Source organism: Callithrix jacchus, chromosome X (genome assembly GCF_049354715.1).
Source record: "Callithrix jacchus isolate 240 chromosome X, calJac240_pri, whole genome shotgun sequence".
Lineage (NCBI taxonomy): Eukaryota > Metazoa > Chordata > Mammalia > Primates > Cebidae > Callithrix > Callithrix jacchus.
Window position 1 is genome coordinate 114,471,217 of NC_133524.1, and position 23,756 is coordinate 114,494,972.

Below are 23,756 nucleotides of genomic sequence, written 5' to 3' on the forward strand. Positions count from 1 at the left end.
AGAGCCTTTCATTCTACAATCAACTATTTTAAATCCTCACAGGGAAGAAGGGACTTCATGTTTTAATTAGGAAATGGGACAGGGCCTCATTCTGTGCCCCTAAATGTTTGGCTAACTAGATGGTGGACTGGCTGTTGTTTTACTGATAATTTTTATTCTATTTCAGGACTCATCTTCTTTATGTTCTCAGAAGGGTGGTGTGATAAAGCAAGGCTGGTTGCATAAAGCAAATGTAAATAGCACCATCACAGTAACCATGAAGGTAGGAAGTAGTTATTCTATTATTCCATCATTTTAAGGATATTGGTATAAGTAGCCTATCTGGAAACAATATTTATTTTATAAAGAGCCCTAGCAAAAAAAATAAAAATAAAATAAGGCTGTAAGGAGGGGATTCTCACAGACGTATGGAATTTAAAAAATCTAAAACATCAGGATAAATTTAGAAGTGCAACTTTTTAAAGAAATGTAATGATTATCTGGTGAATCAGGATGTTTAAAAAGGAGGCTGTCAGTTGAATGAGGAAAATAGCTTTGAAAAAAAGGGCATCAAAGGTTCATTTGTAGAAATGATCTTAATGAGTAGAAGGACAGGTAATACATTTCTTTAGCAAATATTAATTAGGTACTTATTACGTATTAGTCACTATGGGGAAATATGTAGATATCTAAGATGGGGTTCCTGGTTTCAGCCTGTAGACTAGACAAGAAACATACTACTTTAGCTACTATAGAAAGCAGTACTTTAGTGCAGTCAGAACAGCCTAACTAGAAAGTTTTGTAGTTTGGCAGGATAGTGAGTTTGCATAAGGGGTTTATGTGAGACAAAAGTTGAAACGTTGAAAAGGATAAAATTCGACTGGGTGCAGTAGCTCACATCTGTAGTCCCTCCTCCTTTGGGAGGCCAAGGTGGGTGGATTGCTTGAGGTCAGGAGTTTGAGATCAGCCTGTACAACATGGTGAAACCCCATCTCTACAAAAAAAAAAATACAGAAATTAGCCAGACATGATAGTATACACCTGTAGTCCCAGCTACTCAGGAGGCTGAGGTGGGAGAATCCCTTGAGCCTGGGAAAATCCCTTGAGCCCAGGAGATGGAGGTTGCAGTGAGCCTAAATGGCATCACTGTACTCCAGCTTGGGCAACAGAGGGAGACTGTATCTCAAAAATAAATACATAAATAATTTTTTTTAAAAAAGGATAACATTGTGCAGAGCCTTGAACACGCTGGACATGAGGTTCATTTATTTGGGAGGCTGTAAAGAGCCATTAAAATCTAAAAGGAATTCTGAGCAAAAAAAACAAATTATGCTCTGATACCAAATATAACTGTTCTCTCAGATATTTAATATAAGATCATGTGGTTTTCTGAGGATGATTCACAGTTGCATTAAGTATTGAAGGTCATTCTATCTTTCACACAGGCTGCAAGTAAAAACCATGGGTATCTACCCAGGGAAGACTCAAATTTTATCTCAATTTAATATTTTGCCCGCTGCCTTCCCTTTGGTGATCATGTCCTGTTCTTGTTTTTACTTTCAAGCCCTGAAAATAATGAGTCCAACTTGTAGGATGCTTCCTGTATATCTCCTGCACCTAAGCATGGGCCTCAGCAAGTGGTGATAATGAGAGAACCCATTTATTGAGAACTTAATATGTACCAGGCACCATACTGGGTGTTTTATATTCTGAATCTCGTTTAATTCTCATGGCAGCCCTATGCAATAGATACTGCTAATTATTCTTAGTTTGCAGATATAGAAAGTGAAGTTCAGAGAAATTCAGTAATTAACCCAAAGTCACATAGCTCCAAGTTTTCAGAGGTAGGATTTGAACCCAGGTAGGCTGATGTCAGAGCCTATGCTCTTTTTGTTTTTTTAATACTTTAAGTTCCGGGATAGATGTGCAAAACGTGCAGGTTTGTTACATAGGTATACATGTGCTATGGTGGTTTGTGGCACCTATCAACCTGTCATCTATATTAAGTATTTCTCCTAATGCTATCCCTCCCCTAGCCCCACACCCCCCAACAGGCTCTGGTGTGTGATGTTTCCATGCCTGTGTCCATGTGTTCTCATTTTTCAACTCCCACTTATGAGTGAGAATATGTGATGTTCGGTTTTCTGTTCTTGTGTTAGTTTGCTGAGAATAATGGTCTCCAGCTTCATTCATGTCCTGCAAAGGAAGTGAACTCATCCTTTTTTTATGGCTGCATAGTATTCTATGGTGTATATGTGCCACATTTTCTTTATCCAGCCTGTGCTCTTTTTTTTTTTTTTTTTGAGACGGAGTTTCGCTCTTGTTACCCAGGCTCGAGTGCAATGGCGCAATCTCGGCTCACCACAACCTCCGCCTCCTGGGTTCAGGCAATTCTCCTGCCTCAGCCTCCTGAGTAGCTGGAATTACAGGCACGCGCCACCATGCCCAGCTAATTTTTTGTATTTTTAGTAGAGACGGGGTTTCACCATGTTGACCAGGATGGTCTCGATCTGTTGACCTCGTGATCCACCCGCCTCGGCCTCCCAAAGTGCTGGGATTACAGGCTTGAGCCACCGCGCCCGGCCCCAGCCTGTGCTCTTAACCAGTATGCTATCAGTGCTCACCTGCTGAATGAGACTCAAGGTTTTATTAAAATATATTTTCCACCAGAGTTATCAGGTTCAGAAATGTATGTGTGAAGGTTACGTTTCTGTGTGGATTATCAGAATATGGTTGTATAGTTTTTGCTGCATTTCCCTTCCCACACATTCTCAAAATACTTGAATAAGAATAAGCAAGGGTTTTACACCTATAATCCCAGAACTTTGGGAGGCCAAGGCAGGAGAATCACTTGAGCCCAGGAGTTCCAGGCTGCAGTGAACTATGATTGTACCTCTGCGCTTCAGCCTGGGCGACAGAATAAGATGCTGTCTCTAAAATAAATAAATAAATGCATAAAAGAATGATAGTTTTGCCCACACTTAAGCCTTAGCCTCACGTTTAGTAAATGTCCCCAAATCTGGATTCATAAAATAAGATGTTAGGAAATTAATATATTTACAGAATAATTTACCACAGATTCCTTCAGTTTAATACGTTTCAGTTTTAATTTGCTTTATAAACAACAACTCATTTTTTAGGAGTCCATATATTATTTTTAAAAAAGCACATGCTTTACATTTTCTTTCCTAATTTGTGAAATACACATTGACTGATTGATGTGATAGGAGGAACTGATGGCCTCTCAAAGATGTCCATGTCTTAATCCCTGGAACCAGTCAATGGTCCCTTATGTGGCAAAGAAGAATTAAAATCACTAATCGGCAGAAGGAAGGGTATCCTCAATTAGGGGGTGGGCCCGGTGTAATTTCAAGAATTTCATAAGTGGAAGAGGGAGGCAGGAAAGGCCAGTCAGGGAAAGAGATGTGAGAACAGAAGTAGGGCCAGAGAGAGATGCTGTGTTGCTGGCTTTGAGGATAGAGAAAGGAGTCACAGGCCAAGAAACGTGGGCAGCTTCTAGAAGTGGGAAAAGGCAAGGAAATGGATTATCCCATGCAGCATCCAGAAAGGAACATAGCCCTGCTGACACCTTGATTTTAGCCCACCGAGACCCATGTCAGACTTCTCACCTGCGAAACTGTCAGATAAGTTTGTGCTATTTTAAGCCATCAAATTTGTAGTAATTTATGACAACAAGAACAGGAAACTAATACAAATAGTTAGGCAAAGGTTGATTGTTCAGCCTGTATGTTTCTTACTCCTGAGCTTGGGAACTCTAGCACTAACAGCGGCCAGGCAGGAGCCATAAATTCATGGAGTGTGTGGTGGGTCCAAGGCAACCTGGTGACCACATAGCCCACAGCTGAAGGGGACAGCTGCCACTTGTCTCCAGCTAATTGTTTTGCTGCGGCTGAGCTGGGCTCTTTGCTTTGCCTCTCTTCATCCTCAGCTGCTCATATACTGGTGCTGGGTGCGTGTGTGTGTGTGTGTGTGTGTGTGTGTGTGTGTGTGTGTGAGAGATTAACATACAAAAACATTTCCTTCTTTTTTCTTTTTTTTGAGATAGATCTTGGCTCTGTTGCCAGGATGGAGTGCAGAGGCACAATCTCAGCTCACTGTAACCTCCACCTCCCGGGTTCAAGCCATTCTCCTGCCTCAACCTCCTGTGTAGCTGGGATTACAGGCACACCCCACCATGCCCAGCTAATTTTTGTGTTTGTGGTAAAGATGGGGTTCTCACCATGTTGGGCAGGCTGTTCTCAAACTTCTGACCTCAAGTGATCCACCTGCCTCGGCCTCCCAAAGTGCTGGGATTACAGGTGTGAGCCAGCACACCCAGCCTATTTCTTTTTAAAACTTCTACCACACACTAGGCAAAGGAATGAAAAGAAGAATAAACCAAGTTAATTGGTCATATGAAGCTGCACAGCTTTTATCTTTATTTTTATCATTTATTTATTTGTTTTTGAGACAAAGTCTCACCGTGTTGCCCAGACTGGAGTGCAGTGGCACAATCATGGCTCACTGCAGTCTCAATCTTCTAGGCTCAAGCAGTCCTCCCACTTCAGCCTCCTAGGTAGCTGGGATCACAGGCACAGAGCACCAGGCCCAGCTAATTGTTTTTGTTTGTTTGATTGTTTGTTTGTTTGTTTGGTAGAGATGGGGTCTCCATATGTTGTACAGGCTGGTCTCAAACTCTTGGACTCAAGTGATCCTCCCACCTTGGCCTCCTCAAATGCTGGAATTACAGGCGTCAGCCACTATGCCTGGCCACTACACAGCTTTAAAAAAAATTAATAGGAAATACTTTGAAATCCAAAGGCCATATTGAGGTTTTGGAGCTGTTTCTGGTTGTGAGTTTTATTTATCCCTGCTCTTTTCCATTATAAATTATGAATCTCCATTTTGGATTTTTGGGAGCTAAATATATATCCTTTACTCTTCTGGTTTCATCTCCTGAGCCATAGCAGTTGTGTTGTATTTCAGAATTTGTCACAGCTATAATGGGAATCAGAGGAAGGTTCAGCTAGAACCTTCTGAGGGATTTTGCCAAGATTACTTTTTCCTCTAATAATTGTATATTGGGCTGGGCATGGTGGTGTATGCCTGTAATCCCAGCACTTTGGGAGGCCAATGCAGGAGAATCACTTGAGCCCAGGAGTTTAAGACCAGCCTAGGCAACATAGCAAGACCCTGTCTCTACAAAAATAAACAGAATTAGCCATGTGATGTGGTGCTTACCTGTAGTCCCAGGTACTTGGGAAGTTGAAGTGGGAGGATCACTTCAGCCTAGGAGGCAGAGGTTGTAGTGAGCTGAGATTGTGCCACTGCACTTTAGCCTGGGTGATAGAGTGAGACCTTAGCTCAAAAAAAGTGTTTTAACTATTGTTTCATTCAACATTATTGAAATTAGTTGGAATTGGAGAGTTGACACATCATTTTTCCATGTTCTCTTTCTTTTCTTTCTTTCTTTTTTTTTTTTTTTTTGAGATGGAATCTCACTCTGTCACCCAGGCTGGAGTGCAGTGGCACAATCTCGGCTCACTGCAACCTCTGCCTCCCCTGGGTTCAAGCAGTTGTCCTGCCTCAGCCTCCTGAGTAACTGGGATTAGAGGCATGTGCCACCATACCCGACTAATTTCTGTATTTTCAGTAGAGATAGGGTTTTACATGTTGGTCAGGCTAGTCTTAAACTCCTGACCTCGTGAAACACCTGCCTCAGCCTCCCAAAGTGCTGGGATTACAGGTGTGAGCCACCGTGCCCGGCCTCCATGTTCTCTTTCTGTATCAACACAGGGCATGTGAGTATATGGGGAAGAGGATTGGAAAGGGGGAGCAGTTGTGTAGTTTACAGGCTAAAACTTGAAGTGAGGGCCAAGCACAAGTCCAGGCCTATGAACCAAGGCATCCTGGGGGAGTGTGGTTTGTACCCTTCAATGCTCTGTTACAGGGTGGGGGATCATATAAGTTCTTCCTGCTTCAAGTATGGATTGGTTCAGGCATAGGAGGAGAGATGCTAAAGCTAAAGATGGGGTGAGCAGCTCACGCAGCTCTTGGATAGTTGGGAAAGACAGAAGCAGAAGAACTGAGACAAAGGGTTAACAGAGTTTGAGACACTTTGAAAGGACAGTTTCTGTATTTTTTCTACTGTGTTAATCTTTGAAGTGCCGAATACTAATAAAGCTCATACGCAAATGGGAAGATGACTCAGGTGTGCTATTATGTGAGTCATTTCCCCAATCCTGGAGGCAGGTTTATCCTTAGAGCATCTGGAGTTCCCTGCCCGCTAGGAACTCCAGCCCACACTGGTAAGAAGCGTTGGTAGCTTTAGCAACCAGCACCTTAGGGCCAGAGTTTGCAGAGTCGAGAGCAAAGAATCTTTTCTTTTTGGAAAATCCAAGCTTTGATAGGCCCTGCAAACTCACAGCAGACTAGGAAGCAACAGCAGATCTGGCTATTAATCATGACTCATTGGCAAATAACAGCCTCCAAAAGCCAAGCTTCTTCCCTGTGTTTTATCTGAGCCTCTTTGATGCCTTGTGGCTTGACACTGGCCTGCAGATCCCTCTGGAAATGCTAGGGAATAAAAGCAAGGCATCATGGTGCCTTTCAGAGAGAGGTGTACATTTAAGGATCTATTCATTAAGAAATTATTAAATTTTAAAAATTATGTGCTAGGCACAGTGGCTCATGCCTGTAATCCTAGCATTTAGGGAGGCCAGGGTAGGAGGATTGCTTGGACTTGGGAGTTCAAGACCAGCCTGGGCAATGTAGTGAGACCTTGTCTCTTCAAAAAGTAAAAAAATTAGCTGGGCATGGTGACGCATGCCTGTAGTTGCAGCTACTTGAGAAGCTGAGGTGGGAGGATCGCTTGAGCCTGGGAGATCAAAGCTACAGTGAGCCATGATTATGCCACTTCACTCCAGCATAGGTGACAGAGCAATACTCCATCTCTTAAAAAAAAATTATGATCAGTTTGGAAGGTTTGAAATTATGCACAACTTTAAACTGATTTTGTAAATAGGTCTGAGTTGTTTTCTTGGACATTTTTACTGTTAGAAATAAGGGAATCTGCCCAGAAGTTTATGACCAGCCTGAGCAGCATGGTAAAACCTCGCTTCTATGAAAAATGCAAAAGTAGTTAGCCAGGCATGGTGGTGCACTCCTATAGTCCCAGCTACTCTGGAGTAGCTCTGAGGTGGAAGGATTACGTGAGCCCAAGAGGCGGAGATTGCAGTGAGCCGAGATTGCGCCACTGCATGCACTCCAGCCTGGGTGACAGAGCGACACTTTGTCTCCAAAAAAAAAAACAAAGAAGAGAGGAAGGGAGGGCTCTAGCAAGGAAGAGAGGAATTGTATCATGAGAGAAAGTGTAAAAATAAAATGAAGGAAAGAGGATTAGAAGAGACTCGGCAAAGTGTTGATGAAAGGGAATTAGAAGATTCCAACTTTATAAGATCTTTTGAGAAAGCAACCACATGGCCTTTAATGCAATCTAAATAATGTAGCCAAAGTAATTTGTAGATGGGTTGCTATGGAAAGTTCAGCCTTCCTAGCTAGCTTGCCAGCAAGTTTTGCAAGAACATTCAAGTTGATGGTTCTTACAATGACTTGCAATGCATTAAACTTGATGGGCTCTCTAGGGAAAAGAGGGGCTGCTAGAGGAGCTAGGCTGAATTATTCATATTGGAAGATTATAAGACCTCATATTTATGGAATAAAAATTTATATTTCCCCAATATATAGCATTCCCCCTGTTCTGGTCAGTTCTCAAGATATAATCTGCCCCACCATGTGAAATTGGCATTTTTTTGTCAGAGGTGCTTGCTGAGTATAACCTCATTGTTGGCTGAGAGACTTGCCCTGAGGAGCCTGGGCTACAGGAAAGCGGCAAATGACATGCATCACTCCACAAATCAGTGTTGTGTGCCCAAGCACTTCCTCTCTCTGAAGAGGATGCTGGCATCATGTAGTTCTTGCAAATGCTCTGTCAGGCTGGGTGTGGTGGCATGTGCCTATAATCCCAGCTACTCAAGAGGCTGAGTCAGGAGGATGAGCCCAGGAGTTTGAAGCTGCAGTGAGCTATGATTGTGCCACTGCACTCCATCCTGGGCACAAAGTGAGACCTCATCTCTTTTTTAAAAAAACAAAAACAAAAGCACAATGCTCTGTTGGTTGTCTGGGTGCAGTGCAGTGAATATTTAGCACTTGTAATTTGCTTTGTTCTTGGTATTCATGATAAAATAGGACAAGCCTTATCATAGTGATTAATTTCTTCAATTTGTGGTTTCTGTTTAATGAGGATGTACCTTTCTGCCACCCTTCAATTCCTGGAAAAGTATAAGAGAGTTTTAAGATATCATAGAGAATTCATGATCCCTTAGACAGAAACCACAATCCTGACAGACTCCTGTTCATTTACATCCTCTCTTTCCTAAGTAGCTGCTAGAGACATCTGCTTTATTCAACTTCTTTTCATATAAATGAAGGAATTTAATGTGGGCTTAGATAGCCGTGATATTGGACATAGCCTTCCCCTGGTATTTGGAACTACTTTTCCTAAGAGATATAATGATATACGGAGGAATTTTATCTTCAGGGTGGTTTTTCATTTTTAAAAAATTGTTGCAGATTCTTGGCCAACTCCTGAGACACCCACCTTTATGCATCTTCTTGGCTCAATTTGCTTACATTCCTCTAGCTCTCTCCTCCCCATTTTCAGCAATTAAATGTTGAAGTGCCTTGATACGTTATCAGGGTTGCAAGTTCAACTGGTTGATGTATGACTCACTTCTAGGGCCCTTTAAAATTTTTTTGGCACAAAGGAGAGCCATTTGTTACATATCTAGAGTCCCAAAGTCCTTAACTCCTTAACTCTTCCAGGAGGGATTTTTCCTCCTCTGCAGTGGGAGAGCATCAAATCAAATGAGGATTTGACCTAAGAAAGCACATACAATATTAAAATAATTGCTAGGAGGTCAAGGTCACTGTGTGTGTTAGAACAAAAGGAAGAGAAAATCTTTTATTTTTGATATGTTAGTCCGATTGTATTTTCAAATGTACCAGACTGTCTCTTACGGCTAACAAATGGATTGCATTCATTTATTATGTATAAGAGATTTTTTCACTAATTTGTTTTTTGTGTTTTGGTTTCCCTCATTCATATCACTGCTCAAACACTATTAGGTACTTCCTATGTGACAGACACTATTGGGAATCCACAAATTCTTCACCACATAGGTAATTTCTTAATTTAATTTTTTCAGAGACAAGGTCTTACTATATTGCCCAGCTAGAGTGCAGTGGCACAATCATAGCTCATTGCAGCCTCCAACACCTAGACTAAAGCGATCCTCCTGCCTCAGGCTCCCAAGTACCTGGGACTACAGGTGCATTCCACCATGCCTGGCTACCAAATATATACTGAATGCCTTGTTAATAAAAGCATTTGGAGGGTAGAGAGGTGTCAGATGTAGGGCTTAAAACCTTTTTGGGCAGGTGGGCAGGGCACAGTGGCTCACACCTATAATCCCAGCACTTTGGGAGGCTGAGGCAGGCTGATCATTTGTGGCCAAAAGTTTGAGGCCAGCCTGGCCAACATAATGAAATCTTGTCCCTACTAAAAACACAAAAATTCGTCAGATGTGGTGATGTCCACCTGTAATCCCAGCTACTCGGGAGGCTGAGGCATGAAAATGGCTTGAAGTCACTGGGCCCAACATATGCCTCCATTTCTCTTCTGTAATATGGAGGGCATAACAGTAATGACCACACAAATTGTTATTAGGAATCAGTGAATGGCCGGGTGCAGTGGCTCACGCTTATAATCCCAGCACTTTGGGAGGCTGAGGCGGGTGGATCACTTGAGGTCAGGAGTTCAAGACCAGCCTGGCCAACATGGTGAAACCCCGTCTCTACTAAAAATACAAAAAAATGTAGTCAGGTGTGGCGGCACACACCTGTAATCCCAGCTACTCGGGAGGCTGAGGCAGCAGAATCTTTGGAACCCCTACGGAGGCTGCAGTGAGACAAGATAGCTCCCACTGCACTCCAGCCTAGGTGACAGAGGAAGACTCTGTCTCAAAAAAAAAAAGTATTCAATGAAATAATATGAGGAAAGCACTAAGCCAGAGACCATAGTGCACAAAGCACCCCACAGATGTTAGCAACTGTTATTTTATATTATTAGAATTGTGGAAGCCTTGAATGCCAATATCGAGCATGTGTGCCTTATTATGTGAGTAATTGAGAGTCATTGATCATTGAGAGTTATTGATCATTTGAGCAGTGCTATGCCTTGCTGAAATACATCTGATAAAATAATTTATAACGAAAAGGATGGACTGTAGACCCCTCCTACTAGACTTTGCTTTGAATCAAATAGTTAAAGAATGCTTCAGTGCCCAGATATGGTAGAATTATTTAAGAAAAGCTATTTGATTTTTACTCAGCTTCTTAGAGAGTAGGACAGTGTTGTATATTAAAACTTGGGGCCAGATACAGTGGCTCACGCCTGTAATGCCAGCACTTTGGGAGGCTAAGTCAGGAGGATCACTTGAGGTCAGGAGTTCAAGATAGGCCTCGGCAACATGGTGAAATCCTGCTTCCACTAAAGATGCTGGGTATTATGACACACACTTATAGTCCCAGCCACTTGGGAGGCTGAGGTGGGAGGATCACTTGAACCCAGGAGGTCAAGGTTGCAGTGAGCTGAGATAATGCCACTGCACTCCAGCCTGGGTGACAGAGTGAGACTTCATCTCAAAACAAAAAAAAAAAAACAGACTTGGTAGGACTGTAAATGACATGATGGAGAGAGTTGAGTGATGCATTAGGTTGCCTGTATTGGTAGGGGTTCTTTAGCAGGGTGAACTTCCTGGCATTCTGGGGTCATTAACTGCAATTCACTTTTCTAAGTCCTGTGGTTTTTTTTCTCCATTGTTTCTTTAATCTTTGTGCAGAAGAGTTCTGAGACCCAGTATGTCTCTGTCTCTCCTGCTTTCTCCTTTTCCTTGCTGGCTCTTCCACTGTGTTCTGTCTGAGACATTAGGCAGTTCCCCCACACTGTTTTCCATTGCTCCCAGCCTGCCTACGCTGCCTCTACACCTTTGCAGCATCCTTTCTAAGGGTTTCTGGTTCATGCAATTTAGCAGTAAATAATTAGCTCTCTAGATAACACACACACAATAGGTAAACACTCGGGATTTGTTGTAAAAATGATAAGAGATAAAGGTTTTCCTACTTTGTTTTTTCTTTTCTTTTTTTTTTTTTATTTAAAAAAATTTTTTGACACAGGATCTCCTTCTGTCACCCAGGCTGGAGTGCAGTGGTACAATCTCTGCTCACTGCAACTTCTGCCTCCTGGGTTCTCTTGCCTCACAAGTAACTGGGATTACAGGCATGCACCATCACGCCTGGCTCATTTTTGTGTTTTTAGTAGAGAGGGGGTTTCACCATGTTGGCCAGAGTGTCTCGAACTCCTGACCTCAAGTGATCCACCACACCCAGCTGTTTTCCTACTCTGAGGATACTAAGTGCTCCAACTTTCCTTCCTTTCTTTAATCTTTGATGCAGCTGAATGACAAATGGCCATTGTTCCTGCTCCAGAAGTGGTTCAAAAAGGTTGTCATCTGTCCAGGCACAGTGGCTCACACCTGTAATCCCAGCACTTTGGGAGGCCAAGGTGGGCAGATCACTTGAGGCCAGAAGTTCAAGACCAGCCTGGCCAACATGGTGAAACCCCATGTCTACTAAAAATACAAAAAACAATTAGCTGGGAGTGGTGGCATGCATCTGCAATCCCAGATACTCAGGAGGCTGAGGCAGAATTGCTTGAATCCAGGGGCAGAGGTTGCAGCGAGCCAATATCACATCACTACACTACAGCCTGGGCAACAGAGTGTGACTCTGTCTCCAAAAAACAAAAAAAGATTGTCATCCTAACAGCTTGGGGCCTTCAGGAGACTTGGCAGGATCCTATAGAATCAAATTCTTTGGCTTACTTTCTTTCGTGTGGGTGGTCTGAATGGACCACTCTTCAGGATCCATGTTACTCACTGAGTACAGTAGGGCATTTTCAGCTGTGTTCACCATCTAGAAAAAATAATAAAGGCAAGGAGGAAGAGATAGAAGAGTATGGGCATTACAGAGAAACACAATTCTGTTGGTTGAAACCACTGAAGAATCTGCTGGAGAATCGGTGCTGGATGTGGGATTATTCATTCATTGTTTATTCATTTTGAAAAATTGTGTTGAGTCCAGGCATTGTTATAGGTACTGGGGGGATAACAGCAGTAGATGAAACATGAAACTTCATGGGCTAGAGAGAGATGGCAAATAAAATAGATAGAAGATTAACATATTTGTATAGGGATCACTCCATGAAAAAAGATATAACCGGGTGCCATGATGAGGGCAGGCGGTATAGAAGGCCTCCCCGAGGAGGGGAGATTCAAGCAAAGACCTGAGAGGAGTAAGAAAGTGAACTGTGTGGATAATGAGGAAAGAGGATTCTAGGCTGAGGAAACAGGAAGTACAGAGACGCGAACGAGCTTACTTGGGACATTTGAGTAACAGCAGATAAGCCAGTGTAGCTGGAGCAGATAGATTAGAAATAGAGTCCAAGAAGTAATCAGAGGCCAAATCCCGTACAGTGTTCTAGGCTATGGTGAGGATTTTGGAACTTACTGTAAAGTAACATGGGAAGCCATTGGAGGATTTCGGCAAGATTCTCTTTGTTTGTAGCCATCATCATATTCTGATTCCAGTTCTATCAGTGACTTGCCTGAGTGAACTTTTTTTCTTTTTGGGACAGGCTGGAGTGCAGTGGTGTGATCCTGGCTCACTGCAGCCTCTGCCTCCTGGGTTCAAGCAATTCTCCCACCTCAGCCTCCCAAGTAGCTGGGATTACAGGCATGTGCCACCACGCCTGGCTAATTTTTGTATTTTTAGTAGAGACGGGGTTTCACCATGTTGGCCAGGCTGGTCTCGACCTTCTGACCTCGGATGATTCACCTGGCTTGGCCTCTCAAAGTGTTGGGATTACAGGCATAAGCCACTGCTCCTGGCTGCCTGTGTGAACTTGAATGAGCTCTTGGTCCCTCAGTTTGCTGTTAGGTAAAATGTGGATGATGATACTTATCCCCAAGAGACATTAAAAGAATTAGCTATTGGTTACAAAAACTTGTGGCCTTCAAATGACGGGTATGATATAGAGTAATTATTTTAACACCTGTCTTCTTCTAGAAATGTAAAAATATATATAAACTTATACCCTAAATAGCTCGTGGAAATTTTTTTAATATCAGGGAAGTTATGTTTCTGATTTCCCTGTGATTTCCATGTGAGAGATTTAGGATATCCTTTCTTCTTTGAAAAGGATATCTTAAAAGCTTCTCAGAAGTTGAAACCCAACATATATCATAAAATATTAGAATGAGAAGAGATCTTACAATTTGCTATTGGGCAGAGTCTGATTTCTACATAGTGATGACTTAAAAAAATATTCCTTACTGTCCAAACTGTGTGTTTCTAGTGTATGAGAAATCACTTTGGGAGAGTAGCTTCCGGGCTAGGAAGGCTGCTGTGTTATTTGTTCAAGTTGAATGAAATTATTAGTAGATTGTGGAAAAATATGATCTTACAGATCATCTGGTCTGATTTCATCATTTTACAAGTAAGTAAACTGAGAGAAGCAGAGTCTTGAGGACGATTTCAATGCTGGTTAGCAGGAGATGCTGGCTGAGAATCAATATCATAAGACTTTCAGGCATCTGCTCTTTCTGAGTGCTCTTTCAGGCATCATGTTCTCTCCCCAGATTCATAAGCTACCTACCCTAGTGCCACAAGTAGATATAATTGCAATGTTACAGGAAATGATTTGCTGTAATTTCATATCCCTTTCTATGTCTATTGTAATGATGTGTTTTGCTAATATTGGAAGTGGTGGCTGCCACAGAATTTCTTTGCTTGGTGAGGCAGCTGTACATGAAAAAATAAATTCCCAGACTATAATTTGACTCTGTGCCACAAATGTTTTACTCTGTATTTTCTCTTCTTCTGCCTCTCTCTTTGTGGTTGGCTGTTGACTCTGAAAGTGGATTCTATAGACTATCCCACTGAAGTGGCAGAATTTTAGTTTTAGATCTGAACGATTCAAATCTAATTGTTTTCATATTACTTTTTTAATGTTATTTTTGGCCTGAAAGATGTGTTCTAATTTTGTTATAATTAATGCAATAACTTTAAAAGGCAAAGTTTTACACAAAGTAAGTGTTGATTACATGTTTATTCATTTGAAATGACCTCAGCATGTCATTTTAAGCCTTCTAGTTCCATCATTTTAATGAGAGATATGAACCATTGTCATGAAAATAAGCAAATAGCCCAGGCAGAGTGACTCACACCTGTAATCCTAGCACTTTGGGGAAGCTGACACAGAAGGATCCCTTGAGTCCAGGAGTTCAAGACCAGTGTGGGCAACATAGGGAGACCCTGTCTCTAATAAAAATAAAGAAAATAAGCAAACGTACATATATACTCACCATTATGATTAACAGTTTCCTTTAATACTAATCTATATTTCTTCCGGCAAACTTAAATGTGGATTAATTGACTATGAGAATATATGTATATATTCTCACATATACAAGATATGTAAATATATGAAGGATATAAATATACCCACAGATTCTCTTTCTGTTCCTTTGCATCCTAATACAATAACATTTAATTGACTGGCATTGCAAAACAAGCTGATGTTTTCTGCTTGGACTCTTCTGTTGATAGCATATAGTCCACATGGCCCCTTCCTGAGATAGAAGCTGTAGCATTTATCAGTCTAACCTGTTAGCGGTATTCCTTATACTGGTATATATTTTTGTCATTCTTTAAAAAATCAATGATATTTATACAAGTCAAAAATACCTATCAATGTTATTTATTTTTACTGGTTTTTCTAAAAAGAAATGCCTGTTAAAGCTTTTTTTTTTTTTTTTTTTTTTTTTGAGACAGAGTCTCCCTCTGTCGCCCAGGCTGGAGTGCAGTGGTTCAATCTCAGCTCACTGCAACCTCCACTTACTAGGTTCAAGTGATCCTTCTGCCTCAGCCTCCTGAGTAGCTGGGATTACAGGCATACGCCACCATGCCTGGCTAATTTTTTATTTTTAATAGAGATGGGGTTTCTCCATGTTGGTCAAGCTGGTTTTGAACTCCCGACCTCAGGTGATCCACCTGCCTCGGCCTCCCAAAGTGCTGGGATTACAGGAGTGAGCCACTATGCCCAGCCAAGGCTTTTATATATTTTGCTTGGTCATGCTATGGAGAAATAAATCGATGTTTCAGGTACTTTGCCAGATGTTAAGTCGTTGGCAAGAACGATCTTGCCAAATAATACTCTTTCCATAATTAAAGTTCTCACAATGAGATTAGGGATCACATTGGGTAATCAGATGGGCAATTGAAAATGACAAGCTTAAATTTTAAAGCCAGATTCTTTCAATAAGACAAGATGCATAGGAATACATTTCCTCAGTAATCACCAGGAGTCTATTTCCTAGCTGCTCTTCTCATCCCACCCTGAAGTGATTTCAGATCTATCATCCTGGGAAATTGCAACTTGAATAAGCTCTGCCTTTCACTATGATGCTTGACATAGCCTGCAGTTTGTGACTTATTGAAAGAAGCATCAATTCATCAGAGAGCTCCTAATCCCTTTTCTTGCCTCTTTTATCAGGCTCTCAAAGTCTGTTTCTAGGGGAGCATAGAGGGACAGCATGAACTCCTCAGGCAGTCCTCTACCTTTTCTCGTTCCTGTGGGCTTTGCTGTGAGTTGTAGCAAATGGCTACTCCTTAACTATTGTGAATCCCTAACTCCAAACAAATGGCATGGTTCCATTAAGCCTGTTGATTTAAAGCTTAGCACTTGGGGCACTCAACAACACCTGGTAGGCAACTAATGACTGTGCTTCCCTGTGAGTGTGCTGTAAACTGGACTTTCAGAAGCAAAGACAGTGTAGATGAGTGCCGTAGGATGTGCAGGTGAGGTGGAAATATATAATGTGGTATATATGTGATTTTTATATTTATACTTGGATTCATGGTAATAGAAACCAGATTAAAAGGATCTAATCATTTGTAATTAAATGTGAAAAGAATGCTATAGTGAAAGGTCAGGAGATTCAGATATCCAAATGCTTTATACATTTCAAAGTGTTAAATCTTAATTATTGTTCTCGTTATATTTGATTAACTGAGGGTAAATCATGTGACTTTCATTCTCTATCTGAAAAAAATGAAGATAATGATAATTCCTAACATTTTGTCAGGGTTGTCTGAAGATGGTCCAGGTACAATGCCTGGCAAGCCTTTGAGGTTTTTAGTTCAGAGAAACTGTTCAAATACAATATGTATGTAACAAATCAATCATTGCGGGTTTTCCCCGTGTAGGTATTCAAGAGACGATATTTTTACTTGACCCAACTTCCTGATGGTTCATATATTCTCAATTCCTATAAAGATGAGAAAAATTCAAAAGAGTCAAAAGGTTGCATCTACTTGGATGCCTGCATTGATGTTGTTCAGGTAAGACCATCGAGGTAATCCTTCTCTTTTTCTAAGAGGGTTATTGATAAGCTCCCCAGATGGCTGGGTGTGGTGGCTCATGCCTGTAATCCCAGCACTTTGAGAGGTTGAAGCAGGAGGATCGCTTGAGCCTGGGAGTTCAAGATTAGCCTGGGCAACAAAGAGACCCCATCTCTACAAAAAAAATACAAAAATTAGCCAGGCATGGTGGTGCATTCCTGTGGTCCCAGCTACTCTGGAGGCTGAGGCGGGAGAATCACTTGAGTCTAGGAGGTTGAGGCTGCAGTGAGTTGTGATTACACCATTGCACTCCAGTCTGGGTGACGGAGCAAGACCCTATCTACAAAAGAGAAAATTTTAAAAAAGGTGGCTGGGTGTGGTGGCTCATACCTATAACCCCTGAACTTTGTAAGGCCGAGACGGGTGGATCATCTGAGGTCAGGAGTTCGAAAGCAGCCTGGGCAACATGGTGAAACCCTGTCTCTACTAAAACTAGGAAGGTTGCGTCAAATGAGAACACGTGGACTCAGGGAGAGGAGCATCACACACTGGGGGCAGTTGCGGGGGGGTAGGGGATGGACAGCGGGGGGTGGGGGGGTGGGAAGGTGGGGAGGGATAACATGGGGAGAAATGCCGGATATAGTATACACCTAAAGTAAAATTAAAAATATATATATATATATAAGTTAGCTTGGCGTAGTGGCATCCACCTGTAATCCCAGCTACACAGGAGGCTGAGGCAAGAGAATCACTTGAACCTGGGAGGCGGAGGTTATAGTGAGCCAAGATGGTGCCACTACACTCCAGCCTGGGTGATAGAGTGAGACTCTGTCTCAAAAAGAAAACAAAAAAAAAAAAAAAAAGGAAAGAAAATGAACCTCAGCACTTTTCTATCTTGGTTGATGTCATCTCCGTCCTCCAAAACATCAACACTAGAAAGCTCAGAATCCTCTTCAGTGCCCTGTTCTTGCTCAGTGCCAATATTTAAATGTTTATCAAGTTCCTTTGAGTCTTGCTCTAAAGTACCTCTTAACCTCTTCCTACTTTCATTGTCCTTTCTCTGGTTCTCCCTTTCATCATCTCTGGTTTAAAGTTGTGCTTTTATGCCTCCTGATTTGTTTTCTTGCTCCAGTCCAACTTCCTAAGATATAGATTCGGTCTATCATTTGCCTTCTCCAAGTCTTTTGTCTTACAGAGTGAACTCTAAAGCTTTTGCCATGACTTTGAAGGCCCACAGTGATCTGGCTTCACTGTACTTTATAGCCTCATCACTCCTGAACCCCCTCGTGTATTCTGTGCTCTGGTCACACCAGGCTAAGCATTCTAAGGCATTTTACGCATAGATGGCTGGCCTTAGATTTTTTTCCTCCTCTTGCTATATATAATTTCTGCTTCTATTCCTGTTTGAACCTTATCTTTTATGACTCAGCTTAAAGGCTACTTCTGCCATGAAAAGTTTTGTGTTTCCTTCCTCACCCCCGTGACTACTAAGTAGAATTAAGCTCCATCTCTCCTGTGCTAACCATTTTGCTTTTCCTTCTGTCATACTATGGAGTCACATTCCAATTTGGGTTCATTCTACACATTCCTTTTGGGATTACAGGGACCATGTCTTACTCATTTCTGTTTCTACTATGATGATTATGAGGGCCCTGCACACAGTAGGGACTTAATGAATGTTTGTTGATTTGAATTACTGAGGAGACACAGACAAAAACAGGGTGGGAAGTAGAGGACAGAGAGATGATCTGAATAGGAAGTCAATTGACTATGAAACAGAAGCCATTATTACAGAGCCAGGGTGGTGTGCTGGACTAGAGGGAACAATGGGCTGATTAGGAGGAATGTGATGTTAGTTCAGCACTCTCAATTTACCTAAATCTTCATTTTCAGAACTGTGAAGTGGGATTAGTAATATCTGTGTACTCTATCAAACAAGATTGTTGTGAGGATCAAATGAGAAAATACCTGTAGGGCATGACGTTGTGTGCCTGTAGTGCCAGCTACTCAGGAGCCTGTGGCAAAGGATTACTTGAGCCCAGGAGTCTGATGCTGCAGTGAGATATAATCACGCCCGTGGAATAGCCACTGCACTCCAGCCTGGGCAGCACATTGAGACCCCATCTCAAAAAAGATAAATTGAAAAATTCTAACAAATGAGAAAACGCTTTTTAAAAAGTATAAAGATCTACGTGAATAAAATGTGCTTATATATTATATATTCATATATATGAATTCATATGTATTCACATGTATAAAAAACACCTTTCTTATCTTACTGGAAGAACGAGGGCACACATGATTTCTGGATTGACCTTTCTTTGTGGTGCTTTCCTCATCTATTAATTTTTATTATTATCATTTAAAACCATTTTTTTTTTCTATTTTTTGTTTTTTGAGACGGAGTCTCACTCTGTTGTCCAGGCTGGAGTGTAGTGGTATAATCTCAGCTTGCTGCAACCTTCACCTCCTGGGTTCAGGTGACTGTCCTGTCTAGAGTAGCATGGAACAGAGGCATCCGCCACCACGCCTGGCTAATTTTTGTATTTTTAGTAAAGATGTTGTATAACTTTCTCCTTAGTTCAGCTAAGGAGAAAGTTATACATCTCTTGCCGGGCGTGGTGGCTCATGCCTGTAATCCCAGCACTTTGGGAGGCTGAGGTGGGTGGATCACCTGAGGTCGGGAGTTTGAGACCAGCCTGACCAACATGGTGAAACCCCATCTCAGAAAAACAAAAAAACACTTCTTATCACACAACCAGGAAATGTTAGACTTGTGGACACATGGAAAGGTGAGAAGCAGAATTTATGAGACAAAAAGGAAAAAGGAAAAATAACTCTCAGCAAAGTGAGAGAGAGTCCTCCTAGCAGGTTTCCCACCTCACAGATTGAAGGTTTTGCTGGGGACCCTTGGCTGTCTCCTGTCTCTATCAGAGATGGGGTTTCTCCATGTTGGCCAGGCTGGTCTCAAACTCCTGACTTCAAGTGATTCATTCACCTCAGCCTCCCAAAGCGCTGAGATTACAGGCATGAGCCACCATACTTGGCCCCCCTCATCTATTTATGATACCGCCTCCCAAATATTTTCAAATGTATAAATCTTTATGACTTGCTACAGCACTGTAATTTCATCCTTTCCTAGACTTCAAAGATTAGAAGGAGGAACTTTCTTGGTTCCTCCTTGAATAATGACTGTGAAGTAGAAAATTATTGATTCATGAGCCTTTCTTGAAATTAATGCTGAGGGATTTGAAAGGGGTAGTGTGTCATTTCTTTTGTCATGACAGAGAAGGTGGTAAAGTAAAAGAATATATCAGCATATTTGAGAAAATGAAGAATATTATTTTCCTTGTGGAGTGGTATTCAGCACAGGTCACTTCCATATATTTTATGGAGAGTCACAATTTAATGTGAACCAACTATGGTTGTATGGTCTTATTTTTTCTTTTTTTGCCAAGACATTCTTCTTCTTTGTTTTCTTTTTCTTTCTTTCTTTCTTTTTTTTTGTTAGAGAGACAGAGTCTTGCTCTGTCTGGAGTGCAGTGACATGATCGTATCTCACTCCAGCCTTGCAGCCTTGAACTCCTTGCTGCAAGGAATCCACCTTAGCCTCCCAAAGTGCTGGAATTACATGCATAAACCACCATGGTTGGCCCTCTCTTTTTAATTTTTTTTTTTTTTTTTTGAGGCAGGGTCTCACTGTGACACCTAGGCTAGAGTGCAGTGGTATGATCTTGGCTCACTGCACCCTTGACTGGGCTTAGGTGATCCTCCCTGCTCAGCCCCTCGAGTAGCTGGGACTACAGGCATGTGCCATCACGCCTGGCTAATTTTTTGTATTTTTATTTATTTGTTTATTTTGTAGACATGAGGTTTTGTAGACATCACTTTGCTCAGGCTTGTCTCAAACACCTGAGCTAAGCAGTCCTCCCTCTCAGTCTCCCAAAGTGCTAGTATTACAGGTGTGAGCCACTGCCTCCATCTTTACTTTTTAATTGTTATAGATATGTAATAATTTTACATATTTTGGGGGTACATGTGATATCTTAATACAAATATACAGTGTGCAAATGATCGGATCAGAGTAATTGGGATATCCATCACCACAAGTGTGTATCATTTCATTGTGTTAGGAACATTCCAAATCCACTTTTACAGTTATTTTGAAATATACAATCAGTTATTGGTGACTACGATCACCCTATTGTGCTGCCAAACACTGTGGTCTTGTTTTATGCTACTGTGATACAGTCGACGTTGTGCATGGTAAAGTGAATCACGATCTATATTGCCTTTTATGAGATATAAATTAAGTATCAGATTTGTTTCAGGTCATATTTACATTTTTTTTAAGTGCTGACTTTGAAAATCTGTAAATATTCAAGGAAAAGTTGGAATGGGGTGGAAATTGTAAAATGTTTGCTTATTTTTGTGATGGTACTTTGATTTTCTAAATGTGAAGGATACCAAAAGGCCTTAAGTGATAATACTAAACAAGTATTATTTTCTGCCAATTTTATGCATATTGATACTACTGTGCTCAGTCCTGAGAAGAACAAAAAATATGCTTGACATAGTCATTTGTTGTTTTAAAGTGTCTGTTTCTTGTGAAAGAAGCAGTTATTTCATGAAAGTATTGACGCACATATGCACCAAGCTGAGATAAAAATAAATACAAACTAATGACATCTAATAGTAGAAGGACAATGAAACTAACTGAACACATGCTTTTTTTTCCTCCTCTAGTGCCCCAAAATGCGCCGTCATGCTTTTGAACTCAAGATGTTAGATAAGTATAGCCATTATCTGGCTGCTGAAACTGAGCAGGAAATGGAGGAATGGTTGATAACTTTGAAAAAGATTATTCAGATCAATACCGACAGTTTAGTGCAAGAAAAAAAGGAGACGGTAGAAACAGCACAAGGTCAGAATTTTTAAGTGATTTATTATTAAAGCAAAGCCCTTGTCTTTAATCCATGGAAATGTCCTCTGTGCAGGGTGAATAGAGAACTCTTAATCCTGAAAGTTGACCTGCTTCTTCATTAAAAGTGACCATAGAGGTTGATAGACTTTTTTTAAACAGTTGATGCTGCATGGACTCTGACACATGAAATATATCCAGACTAAAGCAGATAGAAAATTCATGGCAGGTTTTCAAAAGTCCATTAAAGTTTTCCCTATGCTTTCATAATAGAAATTCTTTGCAATAAATCTAGTAGGAGAGGATGGGTGGGAGAGATAGTTAGGATACTCCTCTTAGGTTATTAGTGATGGTCTGTATGGTTTGGAACATCTGCTTTTAATGAATTTGCAGATGATGAAACTAGCAGCCAAGGAAAAGCCGAGAACATCATGGCGAGTTTGGAAAGGAGCATGCATCCGGAACTGATGAAGGTACATCTTTCATATGGCAACTTGCCTTCAACTGAGATAATACAGGATTAGCTATTAAAGTTTTAATGCTGGATTCCATTTGGCAATGTCATTTCCACGTTAAAATCCACAGGAAATTGGTAAAACAGGTAGAGATTGTAAAAGAAAAGTTGCACTCCTGAAGACTTACTTGTAAGTACTAAGTGACAGATTGGAAAAATCTTATTTTTTTTCCAGACAGCAAGAAATACTTCCAGGCTTTTCAGACTTCATTAATTTTATCTGCTAGTTTTTATTCAATTTAATTACTATATATGATTCATAAAATATTCCTCTTCCAAAAGGATAATGATGCAGCTCATGTACATGATATTTAATCTAATGACCAACATATGTTAATTTCACATGAAAATCATATTCTCTATATGTAAATATATGTATATATATGAATGATTTCATCTGATAAAGGTTTTGGTGAACATGCATCATTTTTGTTATTTACTCTGCTGTTTGAAGTTAGAAATGAACCAATTTTGAAATTGTGGAGATGATTATCATGTGTATCTTACCAGGATATTTTATTCTGTAGACTCTATATTATAGTAAATTAGTAGGTTGTGACCCATTTATTCATTGTCAAACCTATTTATATTTGTACTTTATTCATCTTCCTAGACAACTCAGTTACACAAATTTGGAAGCTCTTTTTTTTTCTATTTTAAATTTACCCCTCATAAACTTCAAAGCTGTTTTTCAAAATTTAGGGACACACTCATGATCCTCTAATCTAGGATTTTTTTTTTTTTTTTTTGAGACAGAGTTTCACTCTGTCACCCAGGCTGGAGTACACTGGCATGATCTTAGCTCACTGCAACCTCAGTCACCCAAATTCAAGCAATTCTCCTACCTCAGCCTCCCAAGTAGCTAGGATTACAGGCGCCTGCTGCCACACCTGGCTAATCTTTGTATTTTTAGTAGAGACAGTGTTTCACCTTCTTGGCCAGGCTGGTCTCAAACTCCTGGCCTCGAGTGATCCACCCACCTTGGCCTCCCAAAGTGCTGGGATTACAGGCATGAATCACTGTGCCCGGCCTGATCTAGGATTTTATAAAATGATTTTATAGAGTTTAGTTGCATTCCCTCTCAATCTTTGTCATCCTGGTTTGTGCAACTCACTAGGTATTTCCCAAAGTGATGGAATCAGAATTATATATAATATTCCATAGCTAACACCATGGATGTGAAAACTATGGTGATTTCTCTTTTGTTTATTTCTCCTTTGCATTCAGAGTCTCTTGCATTCCTGTTTTGTACTGACTACAGGATGAATAATAATCTTGGTGTTGCGAACAGGCACATAGAAAGTGTAAGAACCTGATATATAGCTTATTATGGGTCATAGCCAAGCAAGCATTCTTTATCCATCTTAAGTACATGGAAATAGAGAATGGTGTATTTTTGAAGCTGTGACAGATTGATAGTTTTACATAAACTATACATTTAAATAGTATTTAACACTGTTTTGAAGGAAATGAAGTAACATACATGTTTTTTTAAAATTTTAGTATGGAAGAGAAACTGAGCAACTCAACAAACTCAGTAGAGGAGATGGAAGACAGAATCTCTTTTCTTTTGATTCAGAAGTTCAGGTATTAATGATACACTTCTTAAATAGTCCTAGAATTGTTGCTTATTCACATAAACAACATCTTTGAAATGTTGAAATCTCTGTTTTTTTGTACCAGTGGGGATAGATTATTTTATATTTGTCTTGTTTACTTTGAACAGGTAACTTAACAATGAACTCTTCATTCAAGAGGACT

At 40.7% G+C, this 23,756-nt stretch overlaps 1 protein-coding gene across 5 annotated transcripts in view; it reads left to right on the top strand.

Moving 5' to 3' along the window:
- The window catches only part of DOCK11 (dedicator of cytokinesis 11), a 194,885-nt gene that overhangs the window by 49,869 nt on the left and 121,260 nt on the right, over positions 1-23,756 (top strand). For all 5 annotated transcript variants that reach the window (XM_078362461.1, XM_078362462.1, XM_078362463.1 and 2 more), the window contains exons 6-10: positions 167-262; positions 16,426-16,560; positions 21,307-21,484; positions 21,875-21,954; positions 23,499-23,582. In XM_078362461.1, the coding sequence (XP_078218587.1) occupies positions 167-262; positions 16,426-16,560; positions 21,307-21,484; positions 21,875-21,954; positions 23,499-23,582 (573 nt within the window). The remainder of the gene's footprint in view (positions 1-166; positions 263-16,425; positions 16,561-21,306; positions 21,485-21,874; positions 21,955-23,498; positions 23,583-23,756) is intronic.